General features: G+C 47.7%; 1 protein-coding gene across 1 annotated transcript; it reads right to left on the bottom strand.

Annotated features, from left to right (window-relative positions):
* Positions 1–13,661: 13,661 nt before the first annotated feature.
* FAM181B (family with sequence similarity 181 member B) lies at positions 13,662–14,747 on the bottom strand. Its single transcript, XM_070944056.1, has one exon. It carries the CDS (start codon positions 14,745–14,747, stop codon positions 13,662–13,664), a length of 1,086 nt encoding a protein of 361 aa, XP_070800157.1.
* Positions 14,748–19,902: the final 5,155 nt, after the last annotated feature.

The following is a 19,902-nucleotide window of genomic DNA, read 5'->3' as shown; positions in this document are numbered from 1 at the left end:
TTTTTTCTATGGTGATCATTTTTGTATATCTCGTTTTTTTCTATGTGTTTCACTTTTCTTCTTTATACTGTAACTGCTCTTCTAATAGCAAATCCTTCATAAAAGTGATTGCATTACATTCTTGATGAAATTATCTTTCCATGGATATATAATTTTATGGTACTACTCCAAAAAAAAAGTGGTGTTATTATCTAGTTTTAGAAAATACACTTTTCCCAAAAGGTTCCCACAATTTTGGCCACTACTGTAAACAAACGGTTGTAAGTCAAAGACTTGAGGAAAGCTCTTTGTTGCTGTAAACGGAGGGCCGGAAGGATGCGCGCACCCTGCCCGGGCTCCGTTCTCATCGGCAAAGTCTTTTTGCAAAGATGGCAAAAGACTTTGCAAACGAAGGGAAGGCTTCAGTGCTTCAGGCCTCCCCTCCGTTTGCTAAGCCTTCTGCCACAGATGTCATCGAGGCTTCTGTCTGCAGAGAACGGCGGCCTAAAGTACCGTGAGATCATGCACGATCCGTAGCACAAGACCTCGCGCTACTGATCTCACGAGATCTAGCGGTACTTTAGGCCTCCTCTGTCTGCGAACGCACGGAAGGACCTGACGCACCGAAATCGGCCAGGAAACCAAAGGCTCGCTAGATCTTCGCAAGGTGAGTATCCACAGGTCCAGTGCTAATGTTGCCGTTTCTCTGCGGTCGTTCGTAAGGAGGAATGACTGTCGTGGTGCTGCAACATTCGTACCTTTGGGACCGTTTCGTAAGTACTTGGAGGGGGGAGTTATGTCGTAACTTTGAATGTTTGCTATGTGAACTGTCGTAACTCAAGGATTACCTATATATGAGACAAAGTTACAATCATATGAGTGTTGTGGCTCCGTTGCCTGAGCCTGGGCTATCGACAGATGCAGACTCTGAGAGTGAGGGAGAAGAGTTGGCAAGGCCTCCCTCTCCAGGACCCTCCTCTCTGGCAATGCCTCCAGAGGACACCGAAGGCCAAACGATAGGCTCAGAGCCAAGCACGTCCCCGCAGCCACAGGTGGACAGTGACGAGGAAGATAAGTGCTGGCTGGACCCTCGGCAGAGGCGCAGGGAGAAGCGTGCGCAGCAGAGGGGAAGGCGTGCCAGAGATTAGCTGAGTCACTGGACCACACCCCACAGGGTATAAATGTGGGTGTGGTGGCCAGTTCAGTTTGTGATGAGCAAAAACTAGAAATAATCCATGATCTCTGCGTTACTGGACTTTGCCTGCTTTATCGGACTGCATTTGGATTAATCCTTGTATTGTTGAATCTCTGCCTGCTTTATCAGAATGCTGGCAGTCTAATCTTTGTTTTGTGTGAGTAAAGTCTGAATTGGCAGCTAGCCACTGGGTTGCTGCCAGCTTTATCTTCAAAGAATTTTGTCGTGTGGCTTATTAACTCCGGGCCGTCCGTGGGGGTGCGTGTGTGGTACGGGGACAGAACAATGAGTATCTTTGAAAACTGTGCGCCATGTACTGGGTGCTACATTCTACCCAGATTTAAGCGTGAATTGGGATGATGTTGGGAAAGGTGGAAGGGAGAAGGAGAAGGGGATGACAGAGGACGAGTTGGTTAGTGTTTTAAGTGTTAAAATTTAAATTAGGTTAAATTAAGTGTTCAGCATGAGGAAAACCACTGACTGTGTGTCTAGTTGTTTTTGCACAGAGACATATATTACAATATGTGTAACAGGGTTGAACTGTGGTCAGCTGTGGTTCTTGGTGTACTCTGAATTTGGTACAGCGCCTTCCTTTTGTTTCCCTTTGATCTCAACAAAAATTAGTAATAATAATGGTAGTAGTAATAATATTAATAGTATTTTACTGTTGTCATGACTGTTATAAAACTGCCTTTCCGCATGAACGATGATTCTTCCTAGCCACAGCTTGTGCAAAATCCCAACCTATTTTTTTTTATTTTTTAAAAAAAATAAAACCCTGAAGATGCAGGAAAGCAAACAACTCACAAATCAACCACTTTAACCAGAGTTAAGAACGTATTTATTTCAAGGATTTTTCTACACCTGAAGTTCTCCAACTCACTTTACAACTTGTATTGGGGGGGGGGCGTTGGGGCCGTAGATCAAGGCACTCTCTGTATTGCCTCTCCCCCCCCTCCCCAATTGCTTGTCATTAATCATTACAGCACGGTGCAGCTTGACGGAGTTGAATTAGCATAACTTAATTCTCAAAATTATATTTTTGCATGGCCTGCACAAGTTCTGGAGATGTTACAAACGGGATCAAGGCTTCGATTTGCATTGAATAATCCCCAAATGATTTTTTTTTTTTTTTGGCAGTATCGTTTGATACGTTGTTAACCCGTTGCAAACCTAAAAACAGATTAAAATTAAGTCTCTGGGATCTGTAGCCTTGGGTTTTGCACTTGGCTCTAAACTAACAGTGGTTTTTGTTTTTAGCTTCCTGCCCTGTGACAAGCCACAGTTCAGCCATCCATGATTTATGGCTTTGTGCCAGGGGTGAAATCCGAATCGGTTTGCTACTGGTTTGCTGGCTGCGCACGCACAGTGTACACAGTGCACACCAAACCTGTGCATGCGCACTTGCATGCACAGCATGCACCAAAAGGAGGCTTGGGAAGGTTAAGCAGAAACGAGGGGAGGATCAGCTGTGGCGCACGATTTAGCTTTGCTGGAAAGCAGCTAAACCCACTGCACAGCTGATCGTCGGAAATACCAGTTCGGAGGAACCGGTAGCTTTTTTTAACTACTGGTTTGCCCAGTGGTGGGTTGCTCCCGGTTCGGCCGAGCCGGTAGCGGTGACGATGTGACGTCACCGAACCGGTTCTCTGTGACTGGGAGCTGGGCCCTCCCGCCCGCCCCGGCTTTATTCCTACCTTTATTTCTTGGTTTTTAGCCCAGCTGATAGGCGCGGCAGAGTGGATTGCCGCATCTCAGCTGGCCAGAAACCTAACGTGCTTGTGCAGAGCGCGTTTGCACGGCGATTGCGCGCAAAGCGTGTGCGCGAAGAGAACCGGTAGTCACACCGGTTGGAACCCATCACTGGGTTTGCCCAAACTGGTAGTTTTTATCACTACCGGTTTTCCCGAACCGGAGCAAACCGATAGCATTTCACCCTTGCTTTGTGCATTGCAGAACCCGGCCACTTTTTAGTCACAAACCATGGTTAACAAAGACAGGCTTAGCCCACGGGGTTTAATATCTATTGGCTTAAACAGCACTCTGCAATAAAAAAATTTAGTGCAACCTGACGATGGCTGAAGTTCTCAGGATTTAGTCACAAACGCAACGCCGTTTTCTTCAATTAGGAATATTATTAGCACCCATTAATGAAAATACAGAATCACAATGTACAGGAATAGACAACAACACTGCAAGAACAGGAACGGACGGAGGAGGGAGACGGCTGTTGTTGAAAAACTGAAGTTGTGTAGAAAGTTAGCACCCACCCTTCTCCTGGAAGAATGAAATACTTCAGGAAAATATTAAAAAGGAAGGATGTTTCCCCTAAAAGAGAAATAGGGCCTGGTGGCTCAGCAGAGTAAAAGCATTGTGATTAACACCAGCTGTCTGCAATTACTGTAAGTTCGAATCTCGCCAGGCTCAAGGTTGACTCAGCCTTCCATCCTTTCTAAGGTAGGTAAATTGAGGACCCAGTTTGTGGGGGCAATAAGCTGACTTTGTATAAATATACAAAAGTATGAAGGCTATTGCTTAACGCATTGTAAGCCGCCCTGAGTCTCCGGAGAAGGGCGGCATATAAATCAAATTTAAAAAAAAAAAAAAAATCTGAAGGGAGACAGAAACTAAGAGCAGATATTTGCTGCCTGTTGAGAAAGACTGGGCCAAACTATCTACAAGACAATTAGACCTTCAGCTCCAGGGTGATGGGATTAAGACATGACCCCTTAGGACATAATAGGATTAGCCCTCTACCCATCTAGCAGCAGGGCTCAAAATTTCCTAAGGACATTGCATCACCCAGCAAGGTTCAACCAAACGTATCTCAGACAGCCTACAAAGTTAGCAGTGACCCCCTACAACAACCAATAGAATACATGCCCTTGCCACAGGAACAGGAAGCTCAAGTTCAAAGCCCAAGAGAGGGTATAAATACCTCTCGCTCTCCTCTCCATGTGTTCAGCTACACCAGGACCTCACACCCATGTGGTCCTGTTCATCGATAAACCATCTTTCCAATCAGCCTCCACGTTTCCGGTGTCTTTCTCCCCACTTGGAACTGAACCCAGATGGATATTTCTTCCCACAGTTGAAACTCATTAGTCATGGCTGAAAAAGAACAGCCTCTGGTCCAAAGGAAGTTAACAGAAACAATACTACCAGTCGCCAACAGTTATAGTTAAACTAAAGGCTAAGGAACTCTCTAGCCACACCATGTATTGCATTATATCAAAACACACAGAGATCCAAGGAATTAAATGCCTCTCCGTTTTACATCGCGAAATATTTAACAACGGGGGTTCTGAACATCGGTCAACACCAGGAAGGGAGAGAAATGAATTGCTGGTAAACGTTTCTTAAGAAAATGGGGTCAAGATTGGACTCTTATCTGCTGTGATCAGTGGTGGGTTCCTCCCGGTTCCGCCGAGCCGGTAGCGGTGACGATATGACATCACCGAACCGGTTCTGCCACCTCCCGCCCCTCCCCCATCCCCACGTTATTCTTATTTTTTATTTGGCCCCATCCCCAATCTATTGCTGCCTCCTGAGTCCCAGCTGATGGCTAGAGGGAAAAAAACTGTTTAAACTTTTGCCGCGGGACTTCAAAGGGCCGCCCTACAGCTGATCAGTGTTAAAAGAAAACGAATGAGTAGACCGCAGGGTGGATAAAAATCAATGATTTTTTTGAAAAAATCAAAAAAATCAGATTTTTTTTATTTAAATCAGATTTTTTTTATTTTTATCGAATTTATTTTAATAAAAAACTTTTGGAGTAAAAATCTATTGTAAGATAGTTTTCTATTTAAGATGCATAAACAATTTAGTTTATTCAGCATGAAATGGAGCTTAGTTATGTAGCACGAGGCTGTATATTCTGCAACCCTGGGACTATCGGTGAGTCAACAGTGGGTCAAAGGAGTAGCAGAGATGACAGTTGCTCTTTAAAAATTATGATTTAAATCGAGTTGATTTAAATCAAGCCTTTTTACTAGTGATTTAAATCATGATTTAAATTGTGATTTAAATCAACTTGATTTAAATGAAATCCACCCTGGTAGACGGGTGCCTGCAAAAATAAATGGGTAGACCGGTACAGCCTGGTAGACCAGTACCTCTGCTAAATCCTAAATAATTGTCACATGACCATCAAGCCATGCCCACAAAATAAGCCACACCCACAAAATAAGCCACACCCACAGAACCGGTAGTAAAAAAAATTAGAACCCGCCCCTGGCTGTGATCCAGAAAAAATGTAACTCTGCATTTGTAGAAAAATTGTCAAAAATTATGGCCCAAAACTTCTAGAAAAGGAGCGGAAGATATTCTCAAAATGGTTTTGCCAGAAGCAGACAATTTCATTCATGGTCCAAATTTATAACATTATAAATGAAATTTGCATTTGCAGAGTTTTCCAAGGGTTTTTAGATCTCATGTTTTCGATCAGAGGGAAGTACAAGTTAAATGAAAGTTCATTCATTTTGACTCTATTCATCAAAATGAATGAAACCTAGTCCTTTCTCAGGATTTGGCAAACAGTTCTACAAATGTGACATGTTTCTAGTTCTTTGCGTGGACCCCACCCCCACCTCCCCGAAATGTGTACAGGTAATCCTCGATTTTATGACCACAACTGAGCCCAAAGTTTCTGTTGTTAAGCGAGACATTTCTTAAGCGAGTTTTGCCCCACTCTACGACCTTTCCTGCCCCAGTTGTTAAGTGAATAACTGCTGTTGTTAAGTGAGTCACACGGTTGTTAAGTGAATCTGGCTTCCCCCTTGACTTTTGCTTGTCAGAAGGTCGCAAAAGGGGGTCACTGCGACTGTCATAAATATGAGTCGGTTGCCAAGCGACTGAGTTCTGATCACGTGACCATGGGGATGCTACAACGGTCATTAAGTGTGAAAAAACAGTCATAAGTCACTTTTTCCAGTGCCGTTATAACTTCGACTGGTCACTAAATGAACCGTTGAAAATTGAGGACTACCTGTGTTGCATTTATGTATGTTTTTGGAGGTGACTCATAATCCTGTTCTTTGCTCCATCAAAGTGATATGGATGTTGTATGTTTTACTAACTCCATCTGACTTATCCTATCATCGTCCAATGTGGAGCATGTATCATTATCCTGAGGATGAAAGGGGTGAAATGCTCCCGGTTTGGACCAGATTGCCCAATCCGGTAGCGATGGAGGCGGGTGGTTCAGAGAACCGGTAGCAAAAATCCCTGCCCCCTTCCCCCATGCCAAGCTGAGCTACGCGATCATCAGAGGTTTTTTTTCTTTTAAATGCCTCTGACGATCCAAGCTGAGTTGCCTAATCGTCGGAGGCATTTAAAAGAAAAAAAGTGTCTGCCAATCAGGCAACTCAGCTGGGATCGTCAGAGCCTTTTGAAAGCATTTTTTTACAACCTCTTCGCCAAAGAGGTTGTAGAAAAAATGGTTTTAAAAGTAAAAAAAAAAAAAATTGGCCACGCCCACCCTGTCACATTACCCCCCCACCGAGCCACACCCACATAACCGGTAGTAACAAATTTTAGATTTCACCACTGATGAAAACCACACTCCGAAAATCCAGTAATTCTTCTGTGTCAGCTCCAACAGACACAGGGAGTGTGTTCTTTTTTAAAAAAAACAAACAAACATTTTATTTCTGAGTGGACTCTACTTAGCAGATTTTCTTGGAAGATGCCTCCCCATAACTTCAGCGGTAAAGGTAAAGGTTTCCCTCGCACATATGTGCTAGTCGTTCCCGATTCTAGAGGGCGGTGCTCATCTCCGTTTCAAAGCCGAAGAGCCAGCGCTGTCCGAAGACGTCTCCGTGGTCATGTGGCCGGCATGACTCAACGCCAAAGGCGCACAGAACGCTGTTACCTTCCCACCAAAGGCGGTCCCTATTTTTCTACTTGCATTTTTTACCTGCTTTCGAACTGCTAGGTTGGCAGAAGCTGGGACAAGGAACGGGAGCTCACCCCCTTACGCGGCACTAGGGATTCGAACCGCTAAACTGCCGACTTTTTGACCGACAAGCTCAGCATCTTAGCCACTGAGCCACCACGTCCCCTTAAGGACCAGCTGTATAAACTTTGCAAATGAGTGATTGGATTGGGGCTTTCATTTTTAATCTAATCTCAACGGCTCCCTAAAAAGGATGCACATGACCAGCCGTCTGCAAGGAGTATCAATCCTTCCATTCCCCACCATCCAAGCCAGAGCTGAAGAAGCTTCTCGGATGAGAAGCGAAACGTCTTCAAAGAAAAACAAAGACATTCTAGTTGCCTTTTGAAAAAGCACTTTGGGGACAACCATGACCAGGAATGGCTGAGAATCTCCACAGACCTAACCAATCCCGACTTTGCAAATTTAACTGCTGAGTCATGCCTTTTGCAAAATGAAGTGGGATCCTGCGCTACCAATTTAGACTGCATTGATACCTCATACAGTAAACTCCCAATCGGTACAGAAGGAGGCATCTCAAAGAGTTACTTCAGGGAGTTTGAATGGACAACAGATTTTCCGATCCGCTTAGATCAGATATAGCTTAGAACGGAATTCTTCCACATCATTTTCAAGGTAGAGTTTAGATCAGGGATGGTTAACCTTGGCGACTTTTAAGACCCGTGGACTTCGACTCCCAGAATTCCCCCAGCCAACGTGTCAAGCACAAGTCACCTTTTCGTGATTGATAATGTCCAATGAAGTGCTAAGAAACACCTGTCTAAAATACAATCTCTGGAAAGAATGCAGAGAAGAGACCTAAGGATGATTAAGGCAGCGGTGAAATCCGTTTACCTTCGCTACCGGTTCGGGAATGGAGCCTGTGCGCCTCTTCTACGCATGCACAGAGCCTTCTGCGCATGTGCAGAGGGTCAAACATGGGACGTAATGACGTCCCAGCAGGTGGGCAGAGCCTCCCGCCGCCAGCGCTACCGGTTTGCACGAACCGGATCGATCCGGCTGGATTTCACCACTGGATTAAGGGAGCTGGAGGCTAAAACATATGAAGAACGGTTGCAGGAATTGGGTATGTCTAGTTTAATGAAAAGAAGGACTTGGGGTGACATGAAAGCAATGTTCCAATATTTGAGGGGCTGCCCCAAAGAAGAGGGAGTCAAGCTATTCTCCAAAGCACCCGAGGGCAGGACAAGAAGCAATGGATGGAAATTAAACAAGGAGAGAAACAACCTAGAACTAAGGAGAAATGTCCTAACGGTGAGAACAATCAACCAATGGAACAACTTGCCTCCAGAAATTGTGGGTGCCCCATCACTGGAGGATATTAAGAAGAGCCTGGACAGTCATTTGTCTGAAATTGTACTCAAGCAGAGGGTTGGACTAGAAGACCTTCAAGGCCCCTTCCAACTCTGTTAATTTTATGTTCTATGTTCTAGCCTGATCTGCATGCACACACTAAATTAAAAATTATGAATGTGGTTAGGAGAAAAATCCACACGTCGTTATCCACACAATTCTGTGCTGTACATGAATGAAGCATGAAGCATTAGCAAAGCAGGACATGACCAGTTTCATCCTTACTGGGAATCGTCAGGTGTGCATAGCAAAACACCACTCGGCAGCAAAACCTGGACAGATCCTATAACTAACATGCTGTACAGGCATTCTTTGACTTACAATCACAGTTAGGACGAGAATTTCCATTGCCAAGCAAATTAAGTGTAAAGGGAGTGGTGCCCCATTTTGCGACCTTTTGGGGGTGCAGTTGTTAAGCGAATCAATGCGGTTGTTCAGCGAATCACGGTTTGACTTTCCCCATTGATTTTGCTTGTCAGAAAGCCAGAGATCAGATGACGCTGGGGTACTGCAACCATCATAAAATAGATGCTTGGTTGCCAAGAGTGACCATGATGGTCGTAAGGGCAAGGACCAGTCGTAAGTCACTTTTTTCAGTGCCGTTGTAAATTTGAAAGGTCACTAAAGCAAATGGTTGTAAGTTAAGGACTACCTGTATCATCATTCCTCTTTTAATGACCCCCTAAATCCCTTGCGGGGCGGAGTCTAGGCAACTGAATGGAGCTGCTGAGTATTTACTGGCCGGATGCCCTTATTGTCGCCAATGCAGAGGTTTTTTTTTTTCAGCAGATATATTCACATTGTGCTCACAAAGAGAAATATCTGCCTCTACCTTGGATCGAACTCGCAGCCTCCTGATTGTGAGGCGAGAGTTCCACCTCTAGGCTACCTCACCACTCTTTAAGGACTACCTGTACGTGGTCATATAAAGCATAATGGCCCATGAATTCAATTCCTGATACATTAAGAGGGTTTGAACCCCGCCAAAAAAATATTTTCTGTACATCTAGAGCCCCGAAAAGGATACAAAACACCCTCCAGAAGGTTAATATAACTGAATTATCACCAAACAGAACATTAATTGTGAAAAACAAATATGTTCCATGTAAACAGTCAGGTAAAATCTTGTGGACAGAGGCATAATACGGATGTAACACCTATACAATTCTCTCCGACAGCTTAAGGGACGGTAGGTTATATGTAACATTATGAAACAGAGGGGCAGGAAGTCCTTGACTTACGACCACGATTGAGCCCAACATTTCCGCTGTTAAGCGAGACAGTTTGTTCAGTGAGTTCTTCTGCCCCATTTTACAACCTTCCTGGTCACTGTTGTCGAGTTAGCGACACAGCGGTTAAGGGATTGCGGCTCCCGCATCAACTTCGCTCGTCAGAAGGTCGCAAATAGGGATCTTGACTGACTGCAACCCGTCATAAAGAGGAACCAGCCACCAAGCGTCTGAATTTGGGGGGATGCCGAAACGGTCGTAGATGTGAAACAGGGTCGTAAGTCGCTTTTTTTTTTCAGTGTGGTTGTGACTCTGAATAGTCACTAAGTGAATGGTTGTAACTCCAGGACTACCTACAGTCCTCGACTTACAACCAACCTCTTAGCAATTGTTTGAAAACGGGACTTATGACCTGATTTTGAAGTTCCGACATCCCCCCCACCTCACATTGCTGTGACCACATATTCGGCCACTCTGCAAACTGGCGCTGATTTACAACTCTTTGCAGAGTCCTATAATCATGATTTAAGTTTTCTCCTTCCACAAAAAAGGTCATAGAATCAGGTCCGGTCCATGTGGCCCAACTTGCGACCATTATTTCTATCCTCAATTACAGTCGTAAATCAAGGACTTCCTGTAAAGCAGATGATTATTTTTTTTTTCATTCTCTTGCTTGCAACTTAGAAAAGAGGAATAAAGTTTGCAGATTGTCATTGCAGATAGCCTGGTCTGCCTACACAATGCAAAGAACGTTACAAACGACCGTATTTTTCGGAGTATAAGACGCTGCAGACTATAAGACGCACCTAGCTTTTTTGGTGAGGAAAACAAGAAAAAGAAATCTGCCTCTGCCTCCCAGCAATTTTGCCTCATTGCAGCAAACAGCCTGCTTTACTTTCATTTTCGTTTTCAGCATAGCTTGATAGGCACAAAAAAAAAAAAAATCTGCTCCCAGCAATTTACCTCCTTGCAGCAAGCAGCAGAGGCCTGCGCAAAACAGCTGAGAGCAAAACAGCTGAGAGTCGGGAGGCCGATCCAATCAACTTGTGCTAATTAGACTGTGCTGAAGCTGAAACAGGCTTGTTTCTTCTTGCTACTTGCTGCAAAGGAGGTAAATTGCTGGGAGGCAGAGACCAAAGGGTGGGGGCCAGTGAGTGGGCGGGGCTGCATTCGGTGTATAAGACGCACCCAAATTTTCACCCCCTTTTAGGGGGAAAAAAGGTGCGTCTTATACTCCGAAAAATACAGTAAATTTTTTTAATATATCAAGCCAAGTCACTATGTACAGGTAGTCCTCAACTTACGACAGTTCATTTAGTGACCGTGCAAAGTTGCAACAGCCCTGGAAAAAAGCGATTTAGGAACAAATTCCACTCTTATGACTGTTGCAGCATCCCCATGATTGTGTGATTTACATTCAGGATACTTGAATGTAACTGACTCACATTTATGATGCTTGGAGTCTCCCGGTCTCGTGTGAACCCCTTTTGCAGAGCACTTGACAAGCAAGTCAATGGGGAAGCCAGATTCACTTTAATAACCACGTTACTAACTTCACAACTGTGGCACAAAAGGTCTTAAAATGGGGCAAAATTCATTTAACCAATGTTTCACTTAGCAACTAAGATTTGGGCCTCAATCGCAGCCGTAAATCGAGGATTACCTGTATATCGCTCCTACAATCTGGGTCCTCCCATCTTTGGAAGGATGGAAGGCCGGGTCAAACCTTGAGCCAGTCAGGATCAAACTGTTGGCCGTCGGCAGAGTTTGCCTGCAATACTGCATTCTAGCCACTAGGCCACGGTGTCATTTTATGATTTCGTTCTGGAAACTAAGCTAGGCATGCAAATCCCCAAATCCAACATCAATTCTCCCGCCCCCAAAATAAGACTTATTCAGCTTGGACAAAACTGGCCCATAAGGATATGAAAATGTTACAATTCAGAGCAATCTCAGTTTAAGACTTTACACAGGCTTAACTGTCCTGGGAGGGGGGGGTGTCCCCCAAATTCTGGGACAGATGGGTTCTTCTGTTAAAAGACTTAATAATTCTCCTGCCAGTCACTCTTCAACCATCAACATCCAACTTCCTTTGATGTCAAAACCCTTTCAGGACCCTCTGAAGTTCAACACAAGTCTGCGTAATCGGAGGCGAGGCTGGAAGAGGAGGATGGGAGATGTAGTCCAGGACATCCAGAGAGCATCAGGCAGGGCAAGGCTGCCCATAGTCTTTCCCAAGTAGTCTTCTTTGTCCTACCAATGAGTGGATGCCCACTTCCAGGGGTCCCTCGCCCTCCAAGTCCACACTTCGCCTCTTTGCCCCTTATATCAGGGGTCCGGGGAGAGGGGTCCCCCAAATTCCTGGGATAGAGGGATTCCTCAACCATCAACATCCACCTTTCTTTGATGTCAAAACTTTTCAGGACCCTCTGAAGTTCAAGTCTGCGTAACCGGAGGAGGCGGGGCTGGAAGAAGAGGGTGGGACCTCCAGAGGGCATCAGGCAGGGCAAGGCTGCCCAAAGTCTTTCCCAAGTAGTCTTCTTTGTCCTACCAATGAGTGGATGCCCACTTCTAGGGGTCCCTCGCCCTCCAAGTCCACACCTTGCCCTCTTTGCCCCCTTATATCGGGGGTCCGGGAAAGGGGGGGGTCCCCCAAATTTCTGGAAAAGGATGGGTTCTTCGTTTAAGAGACTAATGATTCTCCTGCCAATCACTCTTCAACCATCACCATCCAACTTTCCTTTGATGTCAAAAGCTTTCGGGACCCTCCGAAGTTCAAGTCTGCGTAACCGGAGGAGGCAAGGCTGGAAGAGGAGGGTGGGACCTCCAGAGGGCATCAGGCAGGGCAAGGCTGCCCAAAGTCTTTCCCAAGTAGTCTTCTTTGTCCTACCAATGAGTGGATGCCCACTTCCAGGGGTCCCTCGCCCTCCTAGTCCACACTTCACCCTTTTTGTCCCTTATATCGGGGTCCCCCAAATTCTTGGGACAGATTGGTCCTTCCTTTAAGAGACTAATGATTTTCCTGCCCATCACTCTTCAACCATCAACATCTGACTTTCCTTTGATGTCAAAACATTTCAGGACCCTGTAATTGGAGGAGACGAGGCTGGAAGAGGAGGGTGGGACTTCCAGAGGGCATCAGGCAGGGCAAGGCTGCCCGTAGTAGTCTTCTTTGTCCTACCAGCGAGTGGGTGCCCACTTCCAGGGGTCTTTTCGCCCTCCAAGTCCACACCTCGCCCTTTTTGTCCCTTATATCGGGGGTCCCCCAAATTCTTGGGACTGATGGATCCTTCTTTTAAGAGACTAATGATTCTCCTGCCAATCACACTTCAACCATCACCATCCGACTTTCCTTTGATGTCAAAACATTTCAGGACCCCGTAATCGGAGGAGGCGAGGCTGGAAGAGAAGGGTGGGACCTCCAGAGGGCATCAGGCAGGGCAAAGGCTGCCCAAAGTCTTTCCCAAGTAGTCTTCTTTGTCCTACCAGTGAGTGGGTGCCCACTTCCAGGGGTCCCTCGTCCTCCAAGTTTACACTTCGCCCTTTTTGTCCCTTATATCGGGGTCCCCCAAATTCCTGGGACAGATGGGTCCTTCTTTTAAGAGACTAATGATTTTCCTGCCCATCACTCTTCAACCATCACCATCCAACTTTCCTTTGATGTCAAAAGCTTTCGGGACCCTCCGAAGTTCAAGTCTGCATAACCAGAGGAGGCAAGGCTGGAAGAGGAGGGTGGGACCTCCAAAGGGCATCAGGCAGGGCAAAGGCTGCCCAAAGTCTTTCCCAAGTAGTCTTCTTTGTCCTACCAGTGAGGGGGTGCCCACTTCCAGGGGTCTCTGCCCCCCCCAAGTCCAGACATTGCCCTTTTTGTCCCTTATCTGGGGGGGTCCCCCCATTCCCCACCCTCACCCCCCCCTTCCTCGTGTCTTCCGAGCCCCCCCTCCAAGGACTAAAGGCTGGGGTAAGGCGCCCCCCGATTGTAGCCGTAATCGTAGGGCATCGACGGCGGGGGCGGCAGCGGGCAATCCGCGAAGAAGGGCGCCGTCGGATCCGACACGGCGACGGCGGCGGCGTAGAGAGCCGGCAGGGGTCGCAAGGGGGTCTCGGCGTACAGCAGGGGAGCCAACGACGGCAGCGTCTCGTACAACGGCGGCTCCAGAGGCAGCTCGGTCGGAAAGACGGGCGGCGGCTGCGGATGCGGCTCCGTCGCTTCTTGCAACAAGGCTCGGTAATCGGGAGCGGCCAGCAGATCGAAGAGCTCTTCGGCCACCGACGGGACGGCTCCTCCTTCCAAGCCGGCGGGGTTGGGAGCTCGGTTGGGAGCCGGCTCGGTGAAGAAGGAGCGGGGCAGGTTACGGTTCCGTAAAGGGACTTTCTTGCAGGCGGCGGGAGCCGTCGGAGCGGAGCCTACATGATGCTCCTTGCCGTTGGAGGCGGGAGCGGCCGCGGTCGCAACGGCCGCCGTCGGGGCTCCGCCGGGCTGGAAAGGCGGCGTGGAGCGCAAGCAGGAGTCGAAAAGCGCCGCTAGGCTTTTGCTTTCCCGTTTAGGAGGCTTGCAGGAGGGAGCCGTCGAGGCGGAAGGCGCCGGGGAGGCCGAGGGTGGCTTGTTCGCGGGGGCGGCGGTTGGACTCGAACCTGCAACCGAAGCGGGAGTCGTCGCCGTCGTCGCAGCAGCAGCCGCCTCCGCGTTGGCTCCGATGAGGCCGGTGCAGCGCTTGATCTGCTTCTGCAAATACTTCCGATGGTTGACTTTCCGCTTGGATTTGCCCGGCTTGTCCAAGGCCAGCTTGATGTTGCTCGACGCCGAATCGATGAAGCTCAAGAGGTCCCGGGTGGCTTCGCGGAAATCGGCCGCTTCGGGGCAACAACCGTCGGGAGCCCCGACGACGCCGCCGCCGCCTTCCAGCAACAGCAACGCCCCGCCGCCGCCGTTGCCGTTGCCGTCGGGGCCGTAGCAGCTCTCGGCCGTCGGGAAGCCGAAGGGGCCGAAGGGCTGGTGGTGGGGAGGCGGCAGAGGCGCCGCTTGCACCGCCATCGCCGGAGAGGTTTGGAGGGGTTTGTTTTTTTTTACTGCGGGCTTCGGGCGGCTGCCAAAGGCCGCGACGGGCGTCGAGGAAGGAGAGCCTGCCCGGATGGCCCCCGCATCTTGCCGCCCCGAGGCCTCCCGGACAAGGGAGGGAGTTGGGAAGCCGCGGGGCCTGGCCGGGCAACGGGGCCGGGCTGCCTGTTGCCGGGGCCGCCTCTGCAAACTCCGGGAAGCTGCGAAGCGCTGGTGGTGGCGCGGCTGCTGCTTCTTCTTTTTTTTTTTTCTTTCTTTCTTTCTTTTTTCCCCACCCCTCGGCTTTCACTTGGCGGGAGGAGGAGGAGGGGGACGGGAAGGGGGCTCGTCTGGGGCGGAGAGGGGAGGGGGCGGTTAACTCTTGAATGGCCTCGAGCGCCGAAGGGTGTGGGTGTGGGGGAGAGGGAGAGAGAGGGAAAGGAAGGGAGGGAGGGGGAGAGAGAAAAGGAGGGAGGGAGAGCGAGAAAAGGAGGGAGAGAGAGAGAAAGGAAGGGAGGGAGAGAGAGAGAGAGAAAGGGAGGGAGAGAGAGAAAGAGAAAAGGAGAGAGAAAGGGAGGGAGGGAGGGAGAGAGAAAAGGAGAGGAAAAGGGAAGGAGGGAGAGAGAGAGAAAGGAAGGGAGGGAGAGAGAGAGAGAGAAAGGGAGGGAGAGAGAGAAAGAGAAAAGGAGAGAGAAAGGGAGGGAGGGAGGGAGAGAGAAAAGGAGAGGAAAAGGGAAGGAGGGAGAGAGAGAGAAAGGGAGGGAGGGAGAGAGAGAGAAAGGGGAAGGAGGGGAGGGAGAGGGAGGGAGGGAGAGAGAGAGAGAAAAAAGGAGGGGAGAGAGGGAGGGAGGGAGAGAGAAAGGGAGGGAGGGAGAGAGAGAGAGAAAGGGAGGGAGGGAGAAAGGGAGGGAGGAAAAGGAGGGAGGGAGGAAAAGGGAGGGAGGGAGAGAGAGAAAATGAGGGAGGGAGGGAAAGGGCGGGAGGGAGGGAGAGAGAAAGGGAGGGAGGGAGAGGGAGAGAGAAAGGGAGGGAGAGAGAGAGGAGGGGAGGGGGAGAGAGAAAGGGAGGGGGAGAGAGGGAGGGAAAGAGAGGGAGGGAGATAGAAAGGGAGAGAGAGAGAAAGGGAGGGAGAGAGAGAGAAAAGGAGGGAGGGAGAGAGAAAGGGAGGGAAAGAGAAAGAGAAAAGGAGGGAGGGAAAAAGAGAAAGGGAGGTGGAGAGGGAGAGAGAGAGAGAGAGAAAGGGAGAGAGGGAAAGAGAGAAAGGGGGAGAGGGAGAGAGAGAAAGGGGGAGAGGGAGAGAGAGAAAGGGAGGGAGGGAGAGAGAGAAAGAGAGAGAGAGAGAGTTATTTGATGTCTGTAGAAAAGGGAGGTGGGACATTCTTCCGGGTGAGTTTTTGACTCTTCATGAGAACCTCAGGGCAGGGGTTTTCGGGGGGTGGGGGGTGGGGGGTTGGATTCAGAAAGGAAGTTTTGCCAGGGCCACTTTCTGGGAATTTCTACAGTTTTTAACACTTTCCAGGCTTCCAGGTTTGAGGTCTCCTGGTGGCCTCTCATGGAGGGGGAGGGAGATCAACCAGGAGTAAGCAAAAGGGCACAAAAAGCAAAAGAGAGAATAACAAAGTTGGAAGCGTTTAGTACAGGGCATTGATTGATTGATTAATCTAGCTATCCATCCATGGATGGATGGATGGATGGATGGATGGATGGATGGATGGATGGAGAGAGAGAGAGATAGGTAGATAGATAGAAAGATGGATGGTTGGATGGATGGATAGACAGACAGACCGACAGACAGACAATACGGAAATCTATCTGTCACTATATCTGCCTGCCTGCCTGCCTGCCTGCCTGCCTGCCTGCCTGCCTGCCTGCCAGCCTATCTATCTATCTATCTATCTATCTATCTATCTATCTATCTATCTATCTAAATATAGAAAAATGTTTGTCTGTCTATCTATCTTCCTTCTATCCAAATATAGCGATCTATCTATGGTATAACTATTTATACTACAAATAATGAAATCTCTATCTCTATCTATCCATCCTTCCATCCAACTATGCAGATGTATCTATATATCTAATCTCTCTCTCTCTCTATATATATATATATATCTCTATCTCTTTATCTACAAATATGTATATGTGTGTGTGTGTGTGTGTGTGTGTGTGTGTGTGTGTGTTTTTCTTCTAGCCAGGTTTTCCCTACGTAGCCAAGGTTTTTTTGTAGCTCCAGCTCAGTAGAATCTCATCTACTCGGTTCTGCAAAAAAAAAAAAAAAAGCCCAGAACCGAGTAGATGAGATTCTACTGAGCTGGAGCTACAAAAAAACCTTGGCTACGTAGGGAAAACCTGGCTAGAAGAAAAACACACATAAACCCTACGAAGAAGTAAGAATATATATATATATATATATATATATATATATAGAGAGAGAGAGAGAGAGAGAGAGAGAGAGAGAGAGAGAGAGAGAGAGAGAGAGAGATAGAGAGAGAGAGAGAGAGAGATCCCCCCCTATCTCTGCCTGCCTGCCTACCTACCTATTCAACTCTCTCTTTCAATATGGAAATTTACCTACGTATGGTACCTATCTATCCCACTTTGCTTGGGCTGCCTTGTTGATTCTGGCTGCATCAGAACCATCCTAAATTGCAAAGAGTTTCCCCCACCCATACCCACCCATGTTAACAAGATGGACAGAAAGACCAACGAGGACAACGATGAGGGATGGAGCATGGCCAAAGTGAGAATTTCTTCCCCCCCCCCTCTCTCTCTCTCTCTAATTTGATCAAAGTGGGTCCCCCTTTTCTTTTCTTTCTTCCTTTCTCCCTCCGGCCCCGGCCGATGGGAAAATGAGAGCGGCCAAACAGGTGTCCCCCGCCCTTCCCCCCCTCCCCCCCCCCACATACAATCTCATTTCCTGCTTGCGTCTTAATCTGCTCGTCAATCGAGTAAGTCAGCAGTGGGAATTTCTCTCCCTGCCTGACAAGCATTATGGGAAGGCTTTGACATACAGCCTTCCAGGACCTAAACAGGCCAGCCTATTCTTTGCCTTGCGTGAAAGAGAGCTTTGTGCCAAATATTCATTAAACTGCACCACACAAGACCTTCAGAAAGCTGGGGGGGGAGGAGGAGGAGGAGGAGGAGGATAAGAAAGGGCGGTGTGGGGGGAGAGGGAAGGAGGTTCCCTCAATAATGAACACTCCATTTAACTGCAAAAGGAGCCAGAGCTGTTAAATTAAAGGGAAATCAAGGGCACTTTGGGCTGAGTGACCTAAAAGGGGAAGGGGGGAGATCTTGGTGTGCTCTGGATGTTTGTCTGTGTGTGTGTGTGTGTGTGTGTGTGTGTGTGTGTGTGTAGGATTTTTACAAAACTGGAAGGAGGCCTCTGCCTGCAAAAGTTTGCAACCCCAATTTGAGGCATGCGGGGGTGGGGGACGACTCCGTGTGCCTCCTCCTTCTCCTCGTAACTTTTCGGCAGGACGCAGCTGGAAATGTTTGACTTGAACATTGGGCGCTATCTAACAAAATGAAATTCCACAGTGAAAAAAGCAAGGTGCCGCATTTAGGCAAGGAAAACCAAATGCACAGGTACAGTATAGGTGGTACCTCGCTCAGTAGTAGTAACTGAGAAGGGATCTTGGAGTCCTAGTGGACAACCGTTTAAATAGGAGCCAGCCGTGTGCGGCAGCTGCCAAAAAAGCCAACACAGTTCTAGGCTGCATAAACAGAGGGATAGAATCAAGATCACGTGAAGTGTTAATACCACTTTATAAAGCCTTGGTAAGGCCACACTTGGAATACGGCATCCAGTTTTGGTCGCCACGATGTAAAAAAGTTGTTGAGACTCTAAAAAGAGTGCAGAGAAGAGCAACAAAGAGGATTAGGGAACCGGAGGCTAAAACATATGACAAACGGTTGCTGGAACTGGGTATGTCTAGTTTAATGAAAAGAAGGACTAGGGGAGACATGATAGCAGTCTTCCAATATCTCAGGGGCTGCCACAAAGAAGAGGGAGTCAAGCTATTCTCCACAGCACCTGAGGGCCAGACAAGAAGCAATGGATGGAAACTAATCAAGGAGAGAAACAACTTAGAACGAAGGAGAAATTTCCTGACAGTGAGAACAATTAATCAGTGGAAAACTTGCCTCCAGAAGTTGTGAATGTTCCAACACTGGAGGTTTTTAAGAAGATGTTGGATAACCACTTCTCTGAAGTGGTGTAGGGTCTTCTGCCTAAGCAGGGGGTTGGACTAGAAGACCTCCAAGGTCCCTTCCAACTCTGTTATTCTATTGTGTGGGTAGGGAAGGCCAAGGTTCAGATCATTTGCTGGGCCATGGAAAAGTGGTCCAGGCAGAAGAAGAACTATCATGGTTTCAACAATCTAAGGGACTGGGTTTGGACAAAACTCAGCAGCACTTTTTTTGTGGAGACAATAATTTGGTCCTTGACACCAATAAGACCAAGGAGCTTATAGTGGACTATAGAAGGAATAGATCAGATAGCCAGCCTTTGCTTATCAATGGAGACCGAGCGGAGCAAGTGGCCAGTTTGAAGTTTCTGGGTGTTATCCTAAAAGAGGACCTGATCTGGGGCATACACATTGCAGCACTGGTCGAAAGGGCCCAGCAGAGATTATACTACCTGAGACTTATCAGGAAACAACAACTGAATGAGAAACTGCTGGTGGCCTTCTACCGCTGCACCATAGAGAGTATTTTAACTTATTGCACCTGTGTATGGTTTGCCAATTGCACAGTGGCAGATAGGACAGCGCTCCAGAGGGTTAACGTCATTGCCCAGAGGATCACTGGGTGCCCTCTCCCCTCCTTGGAAGAGCTTTATGGCTCCCGCTGCCTTAAGAAAGTTCAAAACATTCTTAAAGATCCATCTCATCCTGGGCACCTTTTTTTTTTTTTTTTTTTTTTGAACTATTACCATCTGGCAGACGGTACAGGATCATAAAAACAAGGACAAATAGGCTGAAAAACAGCTTCTATCCCAGGGCAGTAACTATATTGAGTTCTACTGTAGAGTGCAATATCAATGCAATATCAGGGGTTTTCAATTCAATTGTATAGAATGTGAAGGATGTGTGTTTGTGTTTTATTTTTATAGTTATAATGTACGCTGAGGATGGCATTTAATTTTGCT

This window comes from Pituophis catenifer, unplaced genomic scaffold, assembly GCF_029215685.1.
Source record: "Pituophis catenifer annectens isolate HBS135680 unplaced genomic scaffold, rPitCat1.0.hap2 SCAF_4, whole genome shotgun sequence".
Classification (NCBI taxonomy): domain Eukaryota; kingdom Metazoa; phylum Chordata; class Lepidosauria; order Squamata; family Colubridae; genus Pituophis; species Pituophis catenifer.
Note: the sequence above shows the minus strand (reverse complement) of the source record. Positions and strands in the feature narration are given on the sequence as shown.